A 24,228-nucleotide genomic window follows, 5' to 3' on the forward strand; every position below is an offset into this window, starting at 1 on the left:
TCATGAGAACAAAATATGAAATTATGGAATGTATGGAAGCACCTACATTTCACCTAGGTAAAGGCTGTAGGGCTTTGATCCTAGTGGGAGCCTCCCCCTCTGAAATATTTCCTTCAAAATCAAGAGGAAAAGCTACTCTGATGCCTCTGAAGGCCAATACTTCCTTTTAGACCTGTGTTTTCTCAACCTTGGCCACTTTAAGATGTGTGGACTTCAACTCCCAGAATTCCCCTGCCAGCCTTGCTGTGGGAGTCAAAGTTTTAACAAAATAATAGAGTTGGAACCTTGGAGGTCTTCTAGTGCAACCTTCTGCTTAGGCAGGAAACCCTATTTCATTTCAGACAAATGGTTGTCCTCCAGTGATGGAGCTCCAGTGTTGGAGTCTTAAAATGGCCAAGGCTGAGAAACATTGCTTTAGACCAGGGGTGTCCAACCTTGGCAACTTTAAGACTTGTGGACTTCAACTCCCAGAATTCCTCAGCCAGCTTTGCTGGCTGAGGAATTCTAGGAGTTGAAGTCCACAAGTCTTAAAGTTGCCAAGGTTGGACACCCTGCTTTAAATTCTTCTCTTATATTGAACCCACCCTCAACCTTATCTTCTACAATTATAACTGAAGTTCTGAATTGAGAAGGGAACTTGGGGTTCAAGAGAAGTTCATTGCCCCATCTCCCCATTCAGCAGCAACATTGGGAAAGTCCATGCGGAGTTTCTAGTTGCAGCCGTATTTATCAATGAACTTAGGTTTGGTTAACTTAATAATACTGTCTCGTTTAAGACATAAAGGCTAGTTGCCAGCCAATTCGTGTAGGAAGAAACTATTGCTCCACTGAAGCAAGCCAATAGTGTCAGTAAGAGGGATTTCAAGAGTTAATAGAAATACATATTTGCACGTAAAATTTTACTGCAATAAAAATCCCTTAAGTAAATTCTGTTAAAATGCCGTAAGTGTGTATGGGCTACGTCTCCAACCTGCTATCCTTCGACTTTCTCTTAGACAGGTTAACTGGGGAACTTTGAGAGATCAAAACTTCTAGAGGAGACCCAATAGAGTAGTGATGGCTAACCTTTTTGGGCTCCTGTGCCAAAAAATGTGCACGCACCAGCGCGCATGCACTTGCATGCCAGCATCCAGAATGCAATGTGCGGCCCCTCTCCCCACGCCTCTTGTGCATGTGAGCGCAATTCCCCCCATCCCCTAACCTGCACTGCGCCTCACAGCTGATTTTTCGGCTGCTTTGAGGCCTTTTTCGGCCTCCCATAGGCTTGGAAAAAGCCTCTGCAAGGCTTTTCAGGCCGAATTATAGGCCCGTTTCATCACTTCCGGTATTACAGGGCACCAAAGAGTTATAGTTCAACTCTGAACTACAATGGTCCATGAATTTTGTTGCCCCAACCAATGAGAGACACAACATGGCAATCTCAATATGAGATGTAAATGAAGGCATAAAACACAAAGACATTTTATAATAATATTTAGAATCTGAGAGTGGCTCTTGGTTTGAAATACTTCACAGTTAGGCGTCCTTGGTGCTCTCTGAGATTGCTTTTTTTCTTGCAGGCATTTCATTGCTCAAACTAGGTAACATCATCAGTAATAACATCACTAGCATTTAGCGGTACTAGCAACACTAGCGCTGATGATGTTATCTAGTTGGGTGATGAAATGCCTGCAAGAAAACAAAACAAGCTCAGAGAACACCAAGGACCCCCTAATTTCAACCCTTAGCTACAGGTATTTTCCTTTATTGGTATTTCACTTCAATATAAACTTAGATCCAAGTTTGTGTGCATACAATTGCACAATAAAGAGCATATCTGACATTTCTTTTTTGTCTTTGCAATGAGTTGATGAAAAAAAGGTTATTAAGGCCTAGTTTGAGGTTGAAAGAACTTTCTCTAAAAGAGGGAGATATTATCTTTATCTCTTCCTCAATTCTAGAAACTATGCCTTTCACCTTAAAAGCACAGCACCAGTCTGGATTAGCTCACATAATGCAATGCTTAATGTTTCCACAAGAACCTTCTGTATTTCCTGTTCTCAATTCTTGATCTCAGACTGAACTGTTATTTGTTCACATATTGGTGTCAGCAAGCTTAAACCAATTTGTGGACACTAAAGAGAGTTGCAAATGGCTAGTTACAGTTCTGATTAGAAATCACTGTTCAAAAAAAGACTAAAATAGATGGGGAAAACATATCCAACTATTCACAAATGGAGAAATGGATATGGATATCCAAAATATGATATTTTTTAGCTGAACATCCCAATAGTCAGTTGGGAAACAACACTCACTTTTCCAAGAATTCCAGTTCTCCATAGGAAAATTCTAATTTCCATGACAAAATCACTAATGAACACCACTGTTCCGGTTTTCAATCTCAATGGAATTTCACTTAGGAAAGTTCAGTTTTGCTTGGTTTTGTTTTGTAGAATAAGATGTAATGGAAGAATATGGCAACCTAGAAATAGAATGTAACTATAATCTCTGTCCTGTTTGGTTCATTCTGATTCCAAACAGAATTTGACTGGGATTTTTAAAGTACAACTCTCACCAAAGGATCTTTCAGAAAAATCATGGCAAGATCTTCTCTAACTCTTAGAATACATACCAGTAACTGGCATCAGGTTCTTGAAATGTAATGTCCTTGTCTGGGTTGATAATTGTGGCCTGTAGATTTCAGAGTATTGTTTTCAACCCGTTCTCCATTTTCAACCCTGTCTTTACAAAACACATCAAGCAGAGATGTTTCTTGCCGGACAGACTCATGACTGCTAGAGTCATTTTCACATCTCCATTCTTCTATAAACTGCCTTTCAGGCTGACTACAAAGAGATGTCTGTGAGTTTTCTAGACTTGCACAAATGCTTCTGCATTGGACTCCTCCAGTTCTAATTTCCAAACCTGTGGAAAAGCACAAGCCGTGACTTTCTGATAATATTAACTGATTCAAAAAGTCGACATCACTGTTTGTAATTTCTTGACCTTCTCTACTAGGAGCTGAGAAGTCATCTGCAAAGCTAACTGATTCATCCATAATGGAGTCCTCAGAAAGGAAAGTCTTCTCTAAGAGTCCAGAAGAAGCATCCGCTGTCATCCATTCTGCTGTAAAAAAGGGCTTTGACATTGTTGCAGTTGGCCAGCTTTCTCCACTTAGCTGAGAATCTCCAGATCCAGAAGAAGAGCCGGAACATGTTGGAAAAGTGCCAACCGTTGAGCAGTTTTCATCCTTCTTCTGGAATCGAAGAGTTTTTGTGTAAGGAATGTGGCTACTACTATCATCCACATCCTCGCTGTCTTCACTTTCTTTTGACAAAGAATCCACTGAAAGAGTTGACAGGGCAGGTGTGATTTTCGGTTCCAGAATAAAGTTGACCTTCTGTATGGTCAACTTCCTTTCATTAAATTTCAGCAGGTACGTTGGGTGCTGGTACTTAGAAAAATCCTAATTTGGGAAAGGAGAAGTGGGGAATAAGAGAGAAACAATGCATTTTCATTTTTTAAAACTGAGAAACAGGAAGTAAGAACAACTAACAAGACTGGGTGGAGACCAACAGGACTGATTGTTGAGAAGCTGTGCTTTGTTTACTGATTGTATCAACACAGATTTATTATAAATGGACATCTGTATTCGCTGCATCAAAAACTTGACTTGAAATTTAGAAATTTGGAATGTAAGTAACATTAAGCTTATTCAACAAAAATAAGATCTGGAACTAAAAAATGGAATTCATTTAAGATGGTAACTAAAACCAATAATTTATTCCCCCTAATTGTTCACCAATTATATTGTTGGTTCTGACTGTAGAGTGTTCAGTAGAGCAGCGTTTTTGACTATAGGTATGAGACAATAAAGCTTCAAAGAGCTGCCAGGTGCCAGAAAAAGGGGGAAGTGGCTATGATTTTTCTTGATGCATAGAAAGCTTTTGATAATTTGGAATTTATTTCTATAGCCATGATCTTGAAGAAGATGAATTGTGCTGAGATTTTCTTTCAAGGATGCAGAGAATTTGCCAAGGACATAAAGCTAAGATAATTGTAAAGGTGTTTCTATCATAAAATGCATTATTCAAAAAGAGAAGGTTGTCCACTCTTCTATGTTTTTTTAAATTGGAATTACAGTCCCTGGCAAGGAAGATAAGGCAAGAGAATAAAAATTCAGGAATTTCTCTCACTGGTTTCAATATCTTTGAGTAACATAGTTCAAACAGAGCCAGGAAAAGACGTCCTATTTAGAGATCTGAACAAATGAAATGCTTATGAAACAAAACTCAGAACATCTGTTAAAGAATATATATAAGCTGCTTCTGAAACATTCTTAAGACATGGAATAAGTCTAAGATTACATGATTAAATGGGTGCACAGTTTAAACAGAACAAATGATACAGCACCAAGAGAATGTAGTTAATCATTTAAAGATCATAACTGGATTTTTTAAATGACCCATTTTAATTTGAAAATGATCTTTGCACTTATTAATACACCACACTAAATCCAAATTCTCCACAAATCTGATTCCTATATAGGCTAAACTGACTGGGGTCCTTCTGATGGGTGACTTTGAGGGGACCTCTGGGTGAATTTAACTTGTATAGGAACTAAATACCCTCAAGAGTGGAATAATTGCTATCAGATGTCATTAGTCCAAGATCATCAGCTGCGAAATGCCAATTATGAATCCCTTTTATATGAGCAAAGCTCATCCTGCTCAATGACAGAGCATCTGTTTAAGATGAGTAAAATTTCTAGGTCCAATTAGCCTTCTCAATTAAAAAAGTGTCAGGCTACAAGGCTGGGAACGAGATATCTCTGAAGGACTGCATATTGATAACATTAAACATCTGTCCACAATGCAGGCCAGTATTCATCATGGGATATACAGTATTAAACAATTGAACACTTGGAACAATTGTTGATCAGTGGTCTTATTCAACATCAGCACTCTTGACTAAGAGACCGGCAAGCAAATTTTGTGAACATGGTTTAATCAGCAGAGATTATGAATTTGGTGCCTTCTAGGTGTTCTGAAGCACAACTCTCACAATCTCTTGTCATCAATCTTGCTGCTATTTCTTCTGCAGTGAACAAATGATGGTTGATAAGGTCAAAATGAGTCCTGGCTGTCATGCAGGCCGTTTCTCAAAGATAATCACTCCCTTTAGTTACTAAAGAAAGCTTCTTACGTCCCTTTCCTCTGCTAGCTGTCTTCTTCTTCTTTTAGAACCACCTGCTTTGTGCTGCGATATTTAACGTAACCATGATCATGACCAAGAGAACATGTAACTGAATTCTAAGCAAGAAGCAAATAGCACTTCTCCAAACTGTTTCAGACAGACGTTGCCCAAGAATTTATATCCATTACTTATTTTCCACATTAACAGGGAATCGATGGGGTCCTAGATGCTCTCTGAGCTTGTTTTCTTGCAGATGTTTCATTACCCAACTAGGTAACATCATCTGATAATGATTACCTAGTTGGGTAATGAAACATCTGCCAGAAAACAACCGAGCTCAGAGAGCACCAAGGACCCCACAGTTCAACCCTGAGTTACAAATATTCTTTTCTGTCGCTACTATGGAATCTTGTTTATCAAACCACGACAATCTCCTCATTCAATGCCCTCTCCAATTGTCCAATGGGGAACAGTAAAAAAAAATGGCAGCTGGCCTGTAGCCTACATAACCTTGTTTTTCCCTCATGATGCATATTTTGTACAATGAGGGGAAAAAAAAAAACTATTAGCCACTCACTAGGAGATTGCAAAGCTGTCCCTCAAAGCTGCCACAAAGCATATGGATGAAGACAGCAAGATGTCACATTATATTGACTGAAGGATGAGGAGAAACTCTTAAGGAGACAAGAATTCCTGCCAAAGGGAAACTGCCTGCCCCACGTTCCCAGAAGAAATACTGAAAATAGTCTTTCTTCTGAGCTGAAAATTAATTGTCTTGGTGAAAAACCGATGCAATCTATTATGGGCCCATACAGGCATGGCATCAATATCAGATCAGTGCAGGCTCTATGTATGAAAAGATGCACACTATTATGGAAGTCAACCTCCCCCTGTTTCATCTCTGAAATCTTCCATAATTCCCATACCAAAGCTGAAGGCGTCTCAACTTGCTTGATCGTGTGGTTGTAATAGAAGATAAGCAACACAGCACCAGTAGCCAGTATAGCAAGCAAAGGAATGGCAACAATTTCCCATTTTCCTACAGGAAAAGAAAAAAAAAAAAAGCAATTATGAGATACTAAAATGCACAGTTCAGTTATCAATAGATAGGAAGTTGGAATTGTTAATTACCAAGTTAACTGAAGTCCAACGCTCTGAAGAATGCCAGGTACAAAAAGACTGATCTAAACAACACTTTTCAGTTTAAAACAAACTAACAATATCATGTATTGGCCTAGGATCCGAAGTTCCAACTAAGAATCTCTCCCAGCTCTCTCTGGTGATGCTGAGGACTGAAACAGGACCTTTTGCAGACAATCCTCTTGTTCTGCCAATGAACTATCGTCTTGCTCAACTCTGATAGCCATTGGACATCTTTGTTGAGAGAATCACGGTAACTGTAATGTCTGGAGGGAGATAGGAGGGTGAGATATAGTACCCAAACAAGAGTCCCAAAACTGGAGGTAACCTTGCTCCAGGCCACTAGCAGAGGAAAGAAGAAAAGGAGCTGCACCCCAAAAGCAAGGAAAGTGTAAGAAAGTAAACCATGATAAGCAAGAAAATGAACCCATGTAGCAGATAAATTCTCTGGAGCTGCCGGTGAAAAGAAGGGAAAAAAAAAGGAAGCGCTGCAACTCTGCCTTGCAATTTATTTATTTATTATTTATTTATGCATGAATGCATGTATTTAATTTCTACAGCCACCGATCTCTGCAAACGGCCCTGGGCGGCTCCCAGTTCAAAATGGAGGAAGTCATCATGGACTTCTCTGATTGCTTGATTTCTGGTGTGTTTTTGGCTTACATCAAAAGTCCAATCGCAATACTTTAATGGGATTGCATTGGCCATGGGTGCATAAAACTGGACATTTCCAATCCTACATAAAGATCTGTATTGGATCAAGTTCCCTGGGAAAACGGAGCTCTCGACCTGTGACTCCTCCTGCACTTTCTTCAGGCAACCACAGGCAAACTGGTTCCGAGAAATTGCTCCACTTGTCTTCATTTCTAAAGGATGTTCGGGCACGAAGACAGTGTTCCCCATGGAGCCAATCTGTTGTGTTGACCTCCACTGAAGGCTCGTGAGTGTTCTGTAATGTCACCTGAAAAATAAGCAAGCAGAGACTTGAACCCAGCAGGAACCCTGGCAAAAGAGCACAGCAGACAGATCAAGGTTGGCTCCTTAGGGATGACTGCCAAGTTTACGGCTAAGGGGCATTAGACTTGGCACTCATCTCTGAGGAGCCAATTTTCCTTTCCTGGGTTTCTTCTTCTGCATCTTTAAGGATAAGCCACACAATTAAAGGGGGGGAGGGATGACTATGGAAGGGCTGTGGATTACTGCCATTTGATATGGGAAATAACCTCCAAGTTGGCATTGGGATATCAAGGGCTATTAGTTTTGCCGACTATTTGCCTAATTCCTGAATCAAGGCAGCAGACATTAGACCTGAGTTGGAAGAAGTGGTAGAAGAAGTCCCCTATCCCCTATGCCAGGGGTGTCAAATTCAAGGCCCGGGGGCAGGGTCTGGCTTGCGGGATACTTAGATCTGGCCCGTGGAGCTGTCCTGGAAACAGCAAAGGACCGACCCGAGGTTCCTCTGCCAGGGAAAATGGGCAGAGGGTTGCAGGAGGCTGTGGCAGCCGAAAATGGAGCTTGGGAGCCTGTTTCTGCTGGGAGAGCGCTTGGACCACCACAGGTGCCCATCAGGAGTGATGTCGAGCTGGCCACACCCACCCCAGCCCCTGAGGTCAAACACAACCCTGATGCGGCCCTCAATGAAATCGAGTTTCACACCACTGCCCTATCCTATCTTTTTTTGTGAATTCCTCAGAGGAATCCAATTGGATTCCTGTGGAATGCAGACTGCTGGAGCAATTGAGCAAGGCTCTTTTCATGCTCTTCAGGTATGCAGGTTTAAGAACTACAGGTTATTAAGGGTACAACTCCCAGAATTCCTAGTCAGCAGGTAAGCCCAGGAATTTAGAGAGATGCTAACCTAACATATTTAGACAGCATCATATTTGGGAAGGTGGAGTTAAGAGGATTTTTTGTTGAATGAATTAAGGGAGACAAAGGGAGTGTTTCAAGAACATCCATTCCAAATATATCTCTGGACCACATATATTATCTTTTTAAGCCAGTGCTCTCCCAACCCCAGAACCTCCTGGATTTGTCTGACTTGGGTCAGTAAGATATATAGACTCTGACTTATAACAAGGAGGTCTTGGGTAGAATGGCCTTTCTTAACACTACTCTCCAAAGAAGGCATCTAAATAACCTTTCAAAAGGATATAGACAACTTTGGACAGAGGAGCTTCTTACTCATGGTGCCTTAAGAGGGAGACACTGGCATTTATCCAAATCTATTTTGACCTCTTAGACTTCTAGGTGGCAACAAATTCATCTTTCAGGCTACCAACCCCTGGTTTTATTTTGTCCTTTATTTTATTTTATTTTAACTCTTGCTTTAGTTTAGTTTTTAGTTTTGGTTTATTTTTTAGTATTCTTGAATAATTCATCAAAGAAGGAAGGAGATACAGCTCTTCACAATTAAACAAACCCTCCATTGTTGGATAGCAAATACAGTCAAAGAATGTGCAGAGGATTCTATATTTTATTTCATGAGTCATGTTAGGAATATAAGTCACCTAACAGTAATTTGGGTTGGAAATATATAAACCAGGATAGACATTTTAAAACTGTATCTTTAAGAAAATGCAAAACTGTAGTTGGACGTGGTTTCTAAAATGGCCATAAGATGGAGACAGAAACCTGGGTTGTTTAGTCTTAGTCTTAGTCTCAGAAGAGAGTATGAGTGAGTCTCTATTTCCTTCTGTTGGAGAGTATTGCCGTTCCTCCATTTTTTCTAATTGACTGCTATTCTTGGATTTGATTTAAGTCTGATACTGAACTATTTTTGACACTGGACTTTGTCATTGGATTATCCCTGGATTGAAAACTGACTGATTTACCTGTGAATGACTTTGGACTGCCTATTTTGAACTTTGCTTAAATCTTTATTGAAAGTAAAAACTACATTTACTGTACAGTGTATCTGTGTGCTGTGTGTGTATTATTCAAACACTACTCTCTATACGTCTCCCTGTATGCGCTGATTCTTCTAACGGGGAATTACCTCAACAAGTCATGATTTTAAAAAAGGCTTCTTTAACTCAGGGGTCCTCAACCACCGGGCCGCGGACCGGTACCGGTCCGTGGAGCACTCTGTACCGGGCCGCAAAGAAGAAAAAAAAATGGCGGCTTTCTTCGCCTTCGGTGAATGCTGCTGGGATCGGGGATCAAGGACACAAATGAAAGAAGGGGAGGGAGGAAGCAACCGAAGCCTGTCCTGCTCTCTGGCTCAGCAGCTTCGGTTTCCTCCCGCCTCGTTCCTCTCTCAGTCGCTCTCTCGTTGCTCCACCAGCCCAGGAAGAAACTGCTTCAAAGAAGCCGGGGGTGGTGGTGGCTTTTCCTGTTGCCGCAGCTCCTCCAAAGCGCCCGTTTACCCCCACCCGCCCGCCCGCGCGCACTTCAATTCAGTGCTCCGTTCTGCCTGCCTGCCTGTCTGGTTGTTTGGGAGCAGCTTCGGCTGAGAATAATAACTATTCGCCTCTTTTATCAGCCGAAGCTGCTCCGAAACGAAGGCAGGCAGGCAGGCAGGCAGAACGGAGCACTGAATTGAAAGCGCACGGGCGGGCGGGTGGGGGTAAACAGGCGCTCGGAGGAGCTGCGGCGACAGGAAAAGCCACCCCCGGCTTCTTTGAAGCAGTTTCTTCCTGGGCTGGTGGAGGAGCGAGAGAGCGACTGAGAGAGGAACGAGGCAGACACCTGAGGGAGGGAGGGAGACACCTGAGGGATGGGGCTGAGGGAGGCAGGGCCGAGGTGCTCCCTGAACTTGGTGGTTTGCTGGCAGGCGTTTTATTACCCGACTAGGTAACAACATCAGATGTTACCTAGTCAGGTAATGAAACGTCTGCAAGCAAACCACCAAACTCGGATTCTCCCCCCGGTCCTTGAAAAAGTGTTTGTGCTTGAAACTGGTCCCTGGTACAAAAAGTTTGGGGACCACTGCTTTAACTGAAGATCTTTGGAAGTACATGATACAAATGTAATAAATATTTTCCAAGCAAACCTGCAAGAGAGGAGAAATTAGTGTAGCAACATTCTCTGGCTCACCAATTTCTGGAATTCACCTCTCCAAATCTCCAAATCATATGTCAGAGACTGAAAGACGTCCTTCAAACAAGAAGGGTAGGTGAAAGAAACGTTCACGCCAAGGATATTTCTGGTATATTTTACTCTGAGAACTGGAGGAGCAAGTTGCACTGGAAAAAAAATAAAGCAGGTGGTTAGGGCAAGTGCAGTGGAGTGTAGTCTGGATTCCCAGGAAGGAGGGGCTCAAGTTTAGATAGTTTGGTTGGGAGGAAGAGGGTCAAGATAGTTCTTCCCTAGAAGTTCTCAGAGTATATCTTTAATGATGGAAATGGTTTAGTTTGGCAAGATTTTGTTTATAGGCTAGGAAACTGATTAGAAGTAACTATGCTGGTCTTTCTGATTTTTTGGAACCTGACATCAAGTTATCAAAATAAGCTGGTCTCACTAATTTCTGCAAAGAACAGATGATCTTCCTGGGACAACCTAAATGCAGAATGTCTCATTTTCCTTAACCTAACCTTTCCTAGCTGGCTGCCTTACAGATGAAATAAGTATTACAACCCCCTGAATTCCTATCACCAGGAATTTTGAGTGTTCAAGTCAGTGGTGGGATTCAATTTTTTTTACTACTGGTTCTGTGGGCGTGGCTTGGTGGGCGTGGCAGGGGAAGGATACTGTAAAATCTCCAGTCAGAGGTGATATTTGCCAGTTCTCCGAACTACTCAAATTTTCCACTACTGGTTCACCAGAACTGGTCAGAACCTGCTGAATACCCACCTCTGGTTCAGGTCCTATAAAGTTGAAAGGTTGCAGAAGCTACCCTATAGGCATGTCGTTCTCTAGCTATCTCAACTTTGGCAGCTTTGAGACCTGTGGACTTCAACTCCCAAAATTCCCCAACCAATCATGCTGGCTGAGGAATTATGTGAGTTGAAGTCCACAGGTCTTACAGTTGCCAAGTTTGGGGACCCCTGTTCTACATAAAGCCACAACTCTCTAAACCTTTCACACATTTTTCTTTCCTTCTTCAAGGCTATCTGAGAATCTAGACTTTCTCCCAGAACACCCTTAAGCACGGGGGTCTTCAAACTTGACAGCCTTAAGAATTGTGGACTTCAACTCCCAGAATTCCTCCTCCAGTCATGTTAGCTCAGGAATTCTGGGAGTTGAAGTCCACAAGTCTTAAACTTGCCAAGTTTGAAGACCCTTGCTTAAGCAGCTCAGTTACAAACCCCAGTGCAGTGAGGGCAAACCCGTGACATGTATGTCACAGATGACCTGCCGTGTCACTTTTGGTGTCACGCCAAGCCTTTGGACCTTCTAGAAGCTGTGCAAGATGTCTCTGCTCTGGCATGGCCTCTGGAGTCTCTGAAAAATTGTGCGAGAATGGGCCATGCTTTTCTGCTCTTTTCAGGCGCTGCAAAACCATGCTAGAGATTTCTACGGTTTGTAAAGTTTCCAGGTCTCGTGCAACCTGGAGCTCCCTGGGTAGGCATTTCAAAAACATATTAACAATGATACAAGTATTTATTTAATACTAAATTTAAATCATTTAATGTAACCTATTCTTATGAATTGTTTATCTTTTGTCTGCATGTGTGCATATGAGAGATACACCAGCAGTGTCAACGCTGGTGTTTTCTGAATTTTTGACACGTCAAACACAAAAGGTTCATCATTGTTAGTGGTTGCATGAACATCCCATGGTAAAAACTTAACTAATTTTAACCTTCTCTCATTTTTGAATGAGATGAAGCCAAGCTAAGAGGTTACAAACCCCACAAATGACCTCTTCCAGAAACTAACTTCATCACAGTTGTGCAAAAGGCCTTTTCCCCTTGCCCTGAGCAAACCTGGAAGAAACCGGCATTTGCCCTTTCAGAAATTGCTAGCATGGATCAAACCACCTTCTGTGCTTCCAGGCTCCCCGGGAAGAGAAGAGCTACACATACGGGACCCTCATACCCTGAAGGATGTAGTCGATGCTTTCAGGCACCGATGGGATGGATCCAGCCCCGATTCTGCTTTGAGCTTCCACCTTGACCCGGTATCGGTTGCTTGGTTCTTGAAACACACAGGTGATATTGCAAATGGTTTCGGTGATATTTTGGCAATGCTGTACTTCCTCCCACTGATGATCAAAACTCTCTCTACAGGAAGAAATCAGAAGAACCAGCTAAGCTTTGCATTCACTTGAGATGCTGTGATATCTCTTCTGCATGGAATCTTGCAGGGTGGGAAAGGGTGGGTCTTAAATGCCTCCCATTAGGGTTGTCCATGAAAAAATGTTTAAAAAGTCAAGATGGTGTCCAGAACCATGCAATCAAAGCCCTGTCCCCCCCCCCCACCTTTTTTACATGTATTGCAACATGGTTATGGTCACCATCTAGACTGTTTTTTATCCAGATTCTGCATATCCTCTTCCCTCGTGTAATAGTATAAATAGACAGACAGACAGACAGATATACATAGATGGATGGGTAAGTGGACGCATGAGTAGATGGATGATAGATAGATAGATAGATAGATAGATAGATAGATAGATAGATAGATAGATGATGGATGGATGGATGGATGGATGGATGGATGGATGGATGGATGGATGGATAGATAGATAGATAGATAGATAGATAGATAGATAGATAGATAGAGATAGATAGATAGATAGATAGATAGATAGATAGATAGATAGATAGGCAGGCAGGCAGGCAGGCAGGCAGGCAGGCAGGCATAGATGGATGGGTAAGTGGACGCATGAGTAGATCGATGATAGATAGATAGATGGATGGATGGATGGATAGATAGATAGATAGATAGATAGATAGATAGATAGATAGATAGATAGATAGATAGACAGACAGACAGACAGACAGACAGGCAGGCAGACATAGATGGATGGGTAAGTGGATGCATGAGTAGATGGATGATAGATAGATAGATAGATAGATAGATAGATAGATAGATAGATAGATAGATAGATAGATAGATAGATAGAGAGAGACAGACAGACAGGCAGACAGGCAGGCGAGGCATAGATGGATGGGTAAGTGGACGTATGAATAGATGGATGATAGATAGATAGATACGCGAGATAGATAGATAGATAGATAGATAGATAGATAGATAGACAGACAGACAGACAGACAGACAGACAGAAAGATATAGGGTGGGTGGGTGGATGGATGTGTACATGGATGATAGACACAGAGACAGACAGATAGATATCACTGGCAAATCACCATTCTTTGGTTTACCAGGCCCGCAAGTTAGCATCAAACAGGCCCCGTCGTGGTCTAGAAGCCAACCTCCTGTCCCCATGCAGTACAGACTCCTCCCTGACCTGCTGTGCTGACTCTGAGATGGGTCGGGGACTGCACCATGGCAGCCCTTTGGGAGGAATGCCCACAATATGGCCTCAATGTACCCGCGGGAGCTCCCAGCCCTCAAAACCAGCGTCCCTTTCCTTCGATGCTCACATCCAAAGGACAGTATAGGACACTCCCGGTGGGGATCCATCAGGCGGCAACCATTTCACGAACACACTGTAATCCTTTGAGACAAAAGTGAGGTTCTGAGGTGGCTGGAGGTCTTCACCTGTCAGAAATTAAAGCCAGAGTTTTCATTTCTTGTTGAGTCAAAGGCTGGGTTGTACAATCGAGTGGAACATTTTGGGGACAGCAAGTCCCCCCCCCCGTCCTCCAGGGGTAGGATTCAATTTTTTTTTACTACCGGTACAGTGGGCATGGCTTGGTGGGCATGGCTTTGTGGGCATGACATGGGAAGGTTACTGCAAAATCCCCCTTCCCTCCCCACCCCACTAACCTGCTTTCCAGCTCCGTTTTCCTGTGCAGGGCAACAAAAGAAGACCCAGCCGATCAGCTGGGACTTGGGAGGTAGAGAATAGATGGGGGCAGGGCCAGTCAGAGGTGGTATTGGCCGGTTCTCCGAACTATTCAAAATTTCCGCTACCGGTTCTCCAGAACTGGTCAGAACCTGCTGAATACCACCTCTGCATTAGCTCTACGGACTCCAGGGCAGCCTTGAGGTGAATCTCATCTATAGGATTTCTCACTCATTACTTTGGAGAGACAGCCAGAGACTGCAATGCCTTGAAGCAGAGGCAACTAAGGCAAAAGAGGGGTCAGCTGTGGAGACAATATACTGTATTTGGTGCTTGGTGGAATTTTCTATTTTGTTTTTGTTTGTTTTTAAATGAGGCTTAATAAACCATGAAAAATATCTAGAACCATTCAGATGTTTCCAGGAATTTAATCTCAGTTTATCTAGAGAACAATGCACCATAGTTCATTCCCCCTTTCCCCATGTCTATTACATCCAGCAATCTCTTCTGTTCATTTTGTTTTGGGAACCAGCTGATCGTGCTGTGGCATCTACTCTGGGAGTCCTTGAGGAGGGGAGCAATGTCTCAAAGGAACCAACCATGCTTGGAGACCATTCCTCCCACCCTTGCATTCCAATTCACCCCCCCTCCCCCCAATGCTTTGTGAAGCTGCGAGCAAAGCAGAATATAAATGAAAGTTCGATGTCCAGTCTTGACGGATACATAGTAAACTTTGGGAAAATGTGAACTTAGCCTGGGAAAATAAGAAAGTGTGAGACAGAAACTCCAGATTGCCTCACCTTGACTCTCTTTCCTATAAGAGAGAGTGGAAAATCCTAGTCCTGCTTTAGCTTCAAAGCCAAGTGACTGACCTTGGGCCAGTCACTATCTCTCATCCCCAAGAAAGTGATAATGGCAAAGCACTTTCAAAATCTTTGCCAAGAGAACTTCAGGAATTAGTCCAGGCAGCCACTAGGAATCAACACGGACTCAAAGGCACACAGACACACACAGGACTATCGATCTATCTCAGCAGTTAAAGATCATGAGAAGGTTCAGGGTCTACCAAGAACTTGATCTTGCTCTGGTGGGGTATAATGTCCCACTGCCTACACAGGAAGCACATGGGACCCTGAGGCACCTGGCCCTCTCCCAATTTTAGTCCAATTTTCCCTATTTTCCATTTCAAACCACCTCTTTCCCCTCTAAACTTGGCAGATGTATCGGATGCCCCCGTGGGCTTTGTCTGAAAGACTCTCCCACCCGCTCCTGTTGCTCAAACTCAGACGCCAAGGGTCACACCCTGAATCCAGAGACTTTTGAAAAGAGAAACGCATTCCTAAGTTTGGTTGCACTTTCTGAAAACCCTGCAATACCTGTAAATGGAAGTCAAGCTCCTCCAGAGATTTGTAGGGAGGGGAGCAGATCCTACCTTGAGTGGGCTGGAAAGAAGCGAAAAGCACCAGCAGGACGCCAAGTTCCACGGCAGGCATTCGGAAGGAAGTCCGCTTAATCTGTGCCCAATTTGCTTTCTTACTTTCACTTCCAGGTTTCCTGTGTGGCACACGTGAACCAAGGCCCCCTAGAGGAAAGCATCCACGTCACCTGGTGCTGGAAAAACACCTCGGCCACCCTGTCTCGTGGGGGCGGTGGGAAAGTCCCACTGATTCCTCCTCGCTTCTCCTGGCCCCGTCCAGCTCCTTGGAGTCAGAGTCAAAATTCAAATTTATTACAGCTCTAAGACCAGAATACAAACAAAATATCGGATAAAAGAAGCATTACATCCTTCCATGTGTATAAAAGGAAAATAAGGATCACGGAGTCTAAACGTAATATTTTAGAACCTAGTTGCTAAGCTAAATCCAAGTAAAAGACTATTATAAGAAGTTCCAGTCCTCAGGAATGATATGGTGCATCGTACAGATGGTCATTCAGAACTGGGCAACTTAAGAGGTAATTAAGTTGAGCTGCAGTGGCACAGAGATTAGAGTACAGTACTACAGGTTCCTTTTGCTGACTGCCAGCTGCCAGCAGTTCAAATCTCACCACGCTCAAGGTTGACTCAGCCTTCCGTCCTTCTGAGGTGGGTAAAATGAGGACCCAGATGGTTGGGGGCAAAAGGCTGACTCTAAACCGCTTAGAGAGGGCTGGAAAGCACTGTGAAGCGGTATATAAGTCTAAGTGCTTATTGCTTAATTTTTGAGTCCTTCTCTTTGGTCTACTGCAGGGGTAGGGAAACTTGGCTCTTTTATGACTTATGGACTTCAACTCCCAACATTCCTGAGTGAGCTATAAAAGGTTCCCCATCCCTGGCCTACTGGTTTTTCAGTTGTGAGGGAAATCAATTTTTGGCTTGAATCGGACTGTTTAATATACAAATGTAGACATATTCTTTATATGTCCTACATTTGGCATATTCATTTAGCATATTCTTTATATGTCCTACATTTGTATATTAAACAGTCCCATTCAAGTCAAAAATTGATTTCCCCCACAACTGAAAAACCAGTGTGAAAAACCTTATCACCTGCAGTGATTCCCTTAACAACTGAGGCAAGAAAGGTCGCAAAATGAGGCAAAACTCACTTAACAACATAAATTTCTTACTCAACAACATAAATGTTTGGGTTCAACTGTGATTGTAAATCGAGGATTACCTATATTGGATATCTACTATCACAAGTTATGGGATTTGGGAGCCTTGCGGGGCTGGTTAAAGAAATGTTACAAGAAGAGAAAGAGAAAATCACACCAATGCATTTTTATGATTTGTTGTTGGTTTAAAATTGTTTCCTTTCTTTTTTCTTTTCTTTCCTTTCTTTTTGGACAAAGGAACAAATGAGGCACTTTTCCAAGAAGCCCCGTTTTTGGTTCTGTTCATAATAATTCCCCACACCTTCCCCTTTGTTCTTTGAGTATATCAGGACTATTCACCTCGAGCTTGAAGTCTCTATATATATCTCCATACCTTTTCTTTTATCCCCTTAATCAGGGTCTCCAACCTTGGCAACTTTAAGCCTGGAGGACTTCAACTCCCAGAATGCCCCAGCCAGCTGCTGGCTGGGGCATTCTGGGAGTTGAAGTCCTCCAGGCTTAAAGTTGCCAAGGTTGGAGACCCCTGTATAGAGCATAATGGCTTATTTAAATTTCCCGATCGCTTTTACATTGCCTTGCGCTGTTTGGACGGTAGACTGCCTCGAGCGTAAGTACGAGGCGAGGAAAGAGAAAGGGAAAAAAAAAACATTGGAACTGTGTTTGGGGGAGATGATTGAAGTGGATGATTATTCTATATGCGGTTTGTAGACGGTTGAATTGGAGAAAAGGGTTCCAAGTTCCTTTGGCCGAATTGGGACTTTTCTTTAATCCCGGCTAACTTCCCGGCGGGGGCGGCGGGCACTTTTGTGGGGTTTTGTAGCGCTCGGGAAAAATAATAATCAAACGACCCTCCTGCAACAAGGGAGAATCTCGGCCTCCTCCCAGCCCACCCCAAGCCTCCGGACCTGTCCGGCGACCACGCCCTCAAGCTGACCTGCTTGTTGGCCAGGGACGAGTAGATCCCAGATTGGCTGGGGTATTCTGGGAGTTGAAGTCCTCCAGGCTTAAAGTTGCCAAGGTTGGAGACCCCTGCCCTTGATGATAGTAAAAGAATGTTATATTGTGGAAATCCAGAAAACGCTTACATTCATCAGCCAGCCAACCAAAGACGCTATTCCACGAATTACTTCAAACGGAGGAACCCCGTTTGAAATCGATACGAAGAACAAAACGTAAATAAATTAAAATAAAAACTGCTGCTACTCCCCCCCCCTTCCTGCAAAGCGAGGATCCGCAGCTTGGAAAGTCCTCTTGCAAACCTCGCTCTTTTTCTCCGCCCGAGAGGGACTTAATTCAATTTTCTTGTGAGTAAACCCCAACAGGCAGTTTTGTCCCACGCGATTCACAAAGCAATTCAGCCTCCCCCAGATCGCAAAGGAAGCCCCGCCCGGCCGGCTATTTTTCTCCAGTCTCTATTTGTCGTCGAGTGGTTCAAAGCAGAACCTGGCCAGCCGCCGTAACTAAGCCTGGGTAGCCAACCTGGGGCCCGAGAGCGCCACCACACTATACACACTGTTGTAACTTTCCTGCAGCTGGACAGCGTCGAATGCAGCTTTTGCTCAGTCCAAATTGAAGTGTCCCCAACAGACGGCTGGCCTCATTCTGTTTGGACACGTGGTGATGGGAAACCAAGCCCCCCCTCTCTCTATCTATCTATCTATCTATCTATCTATCTATCTTCGTTTCTATTATATCTATCTATCTATCCATCCATCCATCCATCCATCCATCTATCTATTCAATCATCTACAGGAAATAGATGTTAATGGAGATAATGTAACCAAATACTGTAGCTTAGTTTCCTTATTTATAATAGTTTCCTTTATTTTCCATTTAACAACTCTCTCTTCTATGGGACACAGCTAAGGTGTGAGTTGCCTAAATTTGGGAGTGTGCAAAGTACTTCACATTGACATTTCAGGAGCAATAAGGGTATTCTCAGCATTTTACACATGAAACAAAGTAAGGATATATACCAGCTTATTTGGGACTGTAAAAAAGTATAACGTGAATCAGGTCATTTAAGTCTTGAACTTGTTAAAGTCCTTCCAAAAACAAGAGGAATAAACTCGGAACTTTAAACAATGTGCTTGATTCCTATAACAACAACAACAGCAACAACAACAACAACAACAATAATAATAAAGAACTGGGGAAGATAACAAAATGCAAAGACCTACAAACAGAAATAGAACAACTGTGGCAAAGGCAAGCAAGGGTAGTAATTTATGAGGCGCCTTGGGTGCAACCCCAAAACAACCACTTGAACACCATTGGCATTGACAACTTCACCATCAATCAATTGCAAAAGGCAGCTTTACTGAGGACAGCTTCCATCCTGTGGTGAGATCTGTAACACCATCAAACTTCCAGACCTGCCTATCTCAGGTCCTTGGTAAGGACTTGATAGGCAGACAAAAATGCCAAACCCAGTCTGAACATCTGGCTGACTGTGCAAATCATAATCATTTGATGTCACTGTCAGATTGCTAGAATCCCCCCCCCCCCGAATTTCATTAGGATCGGCCTTCTGTAATTTTGGTTGTCCAGTTGCTAAGGCATGTCTGACTCTTCATCGCTCCTGGACCACAGCATTCCAGGCTCCCCCGTCTTCCTCTCTCTCTTGGCATTGGCCCAAATTCATGTTCATTGCATCAATGACGCTATCTAATCATCTCATCCTTTGCCTTCCCCATCTCCATCTTTCCCAACATCAGGGTCTTTTTCCAATGAGTCCTCTTTCCCTTAGGTGACCAAAGTATTTGAACTTCAGCTTCAGTACCTGTCCTTCCAAAGAAAAGTCAAAGCTGATTTCTTTTAGGATTGATCCACAGTCTCCTGGTGATTGGCTCAAAGTCACCCAACTGACTTTCATGCCTAAGGCAGGACTAGAACTCACAGTCTCCTAGTGATTGGCTCAAAGTCACCCAATTGGCTTTCATGCCTAGGGAGGAACTAGAACTCACAGTCTCCTGGTGATTGGCCCAAAGTCACCCAATTGGCTTTCATGCCTAGGGAGGAACTAGAACTCACAGTCTCCTGGTGATTGGCCCAAAGTCACCCAACTGGCTTTCATGCCTAGGGAGGAACTAGAACTCACAGTCTCCTGGTGATTGGCTCAAAGTCACCCAACTGGCTTTCACGCCTAGGGAGGAACTAGAACTCACAGTCTCCTGGTGATTGGCCCAAAGTCACCCAACTGGCTTTCACGCCTAGGGAGAAACTAGAACTCACAGTCTCCTGGTGATTGGCTCAAAGTCACCCAACTGGCTTTCATGCCTAGGGAGGAACTAGAACTCACAGTCTCCTGGTGATTGGCTCAAAGTCACCCAACTGGCTTTCATGCCTAAGGCGGGACAAGAGCTCAATCTTCTGGTGATTGGCCCAAAGTCACCCAACTGGCTTTCACACTAACATTGAGACTAGAACTCATAGCACTTTAACCATTATATCAAACTGACTCTCCTTCAGCCCTTGAGGAACCAAACAAGCAAGGAACTGGTAAGTAGCACACCAGACAACTATTTTGTCAGCTCTCTGGATTGCTGTTTGGGGTGATGCCAAGACACAACATGGCTGTGGGTTCTGCGAACCAACCCAGAGTAAAAGGTGGTTTGCAGACACTGGGTGGATTTTGCACCCTGCCACTGTTCCCCACTTGTGCAGGTGAACCTGCAAGAAAGAATGTCCCTCCTTTATGGACGGGTGACATTTTCCCTCTGCTCTGCAGCCAAAAAAGCTTTCAGAGCACCTGAGCTAATCTCACCCCCAGGCTCCTGATGGAAAAGAAAACAGCCACAAGGAAAGAGACAAGGGAAGGAGGAAGGCAGAGAAACTATAAAAATAAGGGCTGGCTACATCGTTCCTTTATTCTCGTCTTTTTTTTGTTTCTGATTCTGTTTTTGAGACCAGGCCAAAGCCCTTTGCTCACATACACCTAACCATGGGACAAATATCTTTTGCAACAGGGGTGTTTTCTGCAGTGCTTCTTCTTCAAGAGATTCTTAGGCCGAGCCCATTAGGTCAATGGTGGTCAGTGGTGGGATTCAAATTTTTTTTTTTACTACTGGTTCTGTGGGCATGGCTTGGTGGGCGTGGCTTGGTGGGCATGACATGGGAAGGATACTGCAAAATCCCCATTCCCTCCCCACCCCACTAACCTGCTTTCCAGCTCCGTTCTCCTGTGCAGGGCAACCAAAGAAGACCCAGCCGATCAGCTGGGACTCAATGGGAGGCAGAAAAGATATGGGGGTGGGGCCAGTCAGGGGTGGTGTTTGCCGGTTCTCTGAACTACTTAAGATTTTGCTACCAGTTCTCCAGAACTGGAGAGAACCTGCTGAATACCACCTCTGCATTAGGTCTACAGACTCCAGGGCAGCCTTGAGGTGGATCTCATCTATAGGATTTCTCACTCATTACTTTGGAGAGACAGCCAGAGACTGCAATGCCTTGAAGCAGAGGCAACTAAGGCAAAAGAGGGGTCAGCTGTGGAGACAATATACTGTATTTGGTGCTTGGTGGAATTTTCTATTTTGTTTTTATTTGTTTTTAAATGAGGCTTAATAAACCATGGAAAATATCTAGAACCATTCAGATGTTCCCAGGAATTTAATCTCAGTTTATCTAGAGAACAATGCATTGGGGAAAAAGTGGTTTAAGTCTGTTTCTCAACCAAGCAACTTTAAGATAAGTAGACTTCAATTCCCAGAATTCCCTACTCAGCATTGGGGAGTTCTGGGAATTGAAATTCATACTTTTAAAAACTTACTGAGGTTGAGAAACACTGGTTTAGAGTATTCTTTTAAAATGGGAGGAGAAAATAACTTTCAGCCCTTCCTCTACATCAGATTTGATTGAATGATTTTTGGCATCCAATCATTTTTGACTCCTGGCAGCCACATAGGGATTTCCAAACTTAGCAACTTTAAGACTTGTGGACTTCAACTCCCAGATTTCCTCAGCCACCTTTGAGCCGATCCCTGCCCTAAACCACCACAAGGACACTCATGCTGGCTGGGGAATTCTGGGAGTTGAAGGCCACAAAACTTAAAGTTGCCAAATTTGGAGATCCCTAACATGGATGGATTTTCTCTACGACAATCTATCCCATACCTGTTCTTTCAAGTCCCTTAATGGTGCATTCATTGTCGCGTTCCTGAGTCTATCCATCCTGCTGAGAGCTGTCCTCTTGTCCCCTTCCCTTCCCTTTTCTCCAGAGAGCTGGATCTTTACATAAGGTTTCTGTGGGATAATTTGAACCTGTTCACTTGTGCCTCAAGTGAGAGAACGCTCTGATTTGATGATGATCCATTGGTTTGTTTCCTTGGCTGTCCATAATATTGTCAGGAATCTTCTCCAACATCAGCGTTCAAAAGTGTTCCATCTTCTTTTGATCCTGCTTCTTCAAATGTCAACTTTGGCTTCCGTTGAGGGTTCTTGCATGGTTCTAATCTTTATAGGTGCAAACAGTCGGGGTGGGCTTCATAAATTTCAGCAAAGGGTTCTCTGCCTGGTTGCTGAGTGGGCGTGGCCATGGTGGGCATGGCCTAGTTGGCCTCCTTCACCACGGCGGCAGGGTGTGTGTGTTTTCGCCCTCCCCGGGTTCCGGAGGCTTTCCTCAAGCCTCTGGGAGGGTGAAAATGGCCTCCCTGGGATCCAGAGGCTCTCTGGAAGCTGGAAACGGGCGCATTTCTGGCCTTCCCGAACTTCCGGGAGGCCCGTTTTTTTACTTTCCCTGAGCCTCCGCACATGCTGTTAGGGTTTTGGGAATTAACCCCTAGAAGAATATTGCAGCAGTAGTCAAGCCAGGAAGCCAAACAAGAGTGGAAGGGCCCCAGAGTATACACACACTGAACACAAACACTGTTTGTAGTTTAAATAGTTTTTAATCCAGTTAGAGTTTAAGCATTGTCATTCAGTCCATTAAGTCATTCACAGTATTTCCATCCAGTAAGACTCACTAGTATAGTCCAAGTTAAGAGTCCTTGCAATATCTTTATCAGCCGATAAAGATATCTTCTCCTCCTCCGGTTTCACTCTCCAGAGAAACAAACGCTGGATATTCAGTAGACTTACGCAGTAAATCAGCAAACAGTAGCAAACAATAACAGTTCAGTCTCAGGCACTCACAGTCAGTAATCACAGTTAGTCGCAGCAGCACACAGTTACAGCCAGTTACAGTCAGTAGACAGACAGCTTTCCAGCTTCTAATGCTTCCTTATATAGTAACTTCTAACCGCACCCTTAATCGGCTAATTGCCTGCTGCATTGTGCTTAAAGTGATAAGCACTTAAACCATGATATCTAAGTTTTATATATTTATTCACCCAAACCATATTTGGTATCAATGTTATACCTAACATACTCCCCTTTTGGGTGAAATAAATATATAATACCTTTACAATCTTATCCCATATTTTTCACAACTCTCCTGGTGCTTACTGGCACCTTGGGCTTTAGTAAAATTATCAGCTAAATTGTCCTCCGACATACAGTACTCTAGCTGAATCATCTTACTTCTTACAGATTGTCTCACGTTTAGGTATCTTAGATCTGTATGCTTGCTCCTTGTTTTTACTCCAATATTTGTGGCCATTTGAATTGCTGCCTGATTATCTTCATGTATAATTATAGGATAATCTACAGTTATACCTATATCAATTAACATTTGTTTATACATTATTAATTCTGTACATAACAATGATAAACAGGAGAATTCTGCCTCCATAGTAGACAAACTTATATGCTGTTGTCTTATTGACTTCCAGCCTATTAATGTATTACCCAGCATTATGGCTGTTCCTGAAGTCGACTTTCTAGTGTCTCTTTCAGATGCAAAGCTAGCATCTGCATAAGCACACAAAATTAAATCACCCTTTGGTTCTAAATACAATGAATAATTCATTGTCTTTTTAAGATATCTTAATATCCTCTTAGCTGCAATCCAGTGTCTTTCACATGGTGCAGAATTGAATCTAGCCAACTGATTCACACAGTACGATATATCTGGTCTAGACCAATTACTAATATAACTCAAACTACCAATTAAAGATTGATAAATCAACTTATCAAACTCAGGACTTTGTTCATCAGTGTTGCTAAACTCCTGACTCATTGGAGTCTTAGCTGGCTTACAAAGCTCCATCTTGTAATCTTTTAGCAATTTGCTTATCTTATCTTCCTGAGATATCTTAAAACCTTTCCTTGTTTTCTTTATATTCAAACCGAGATACTTCTTTATCTCCCCTAATTGCTTGATCTTTATTCTCTTTCCTAATGATGCTATTATTTTATTTGCTTCATCATTAGTTTCAGTAATCAAAGCAATATCATCTGTGAATAGTAATAATAATGATACTTTCCCATTTGTCTCCCTCTTAAACAGACATGGATCGGCTAAACCAGCTTTAAATCCTATATTGTCTAGTTCTTTTACAATATACTGGTTCCATTCATAGCCT

General features: G+C 43.0%; 1 protein-coding gene across 1 annotated transcript; it reads right to left on the minus strand.

The window, feature by feature from the left end:
• Positions 1 to 1,834: 1,834 nt before the first annotated feature.
• Positions 1,835 to 15,910, minus strand: IFNLR1 (interferon lambda receptor 1). The gene is made up of 7 exons (XM_087970587.1): positions 15,606 to 15,910; positions 13,809 to 13,926; positions 12,298 to 12,482; positions 10,354 to 10,502; positions 7,105 to 7,276; positions 6,102 to 6,214; positions 1,835 to 3,445 (listed from the first exon to the last, which is right to left on the minus strand). Exons 1-7 carry the CDS (start codon positions 15,664 to 15,666, stop codon positions 2,624 to 2,626), a joined length of 1,620 nt encoding a protein of 539 aa, XP_087826713.1. The 5' UTR covers positions 15,667 to 15,910; the 3' UTR covers positions 1,835 to 2,623.
• Between the last annotated feature and the right edge of the window lie 8,318 nt (positions 15,911 to 24,228).

This window comes from Notechis scutatus, chromosome 8 (genome assembly GCF_049901735.1).
Source record: "Notechis scutatus isolate UNSWTSFEM ecotype Mainland chromosome 8, rNotScu1.2, whole genome shotgun sequence".
Classification (NCBI taxonomy): domain Eukaryota; kingdom Metazoa; phylum Chordata; class Lepidosauria; order Squamata; family Elapidae; genus Notechis; species Notechis scutatus.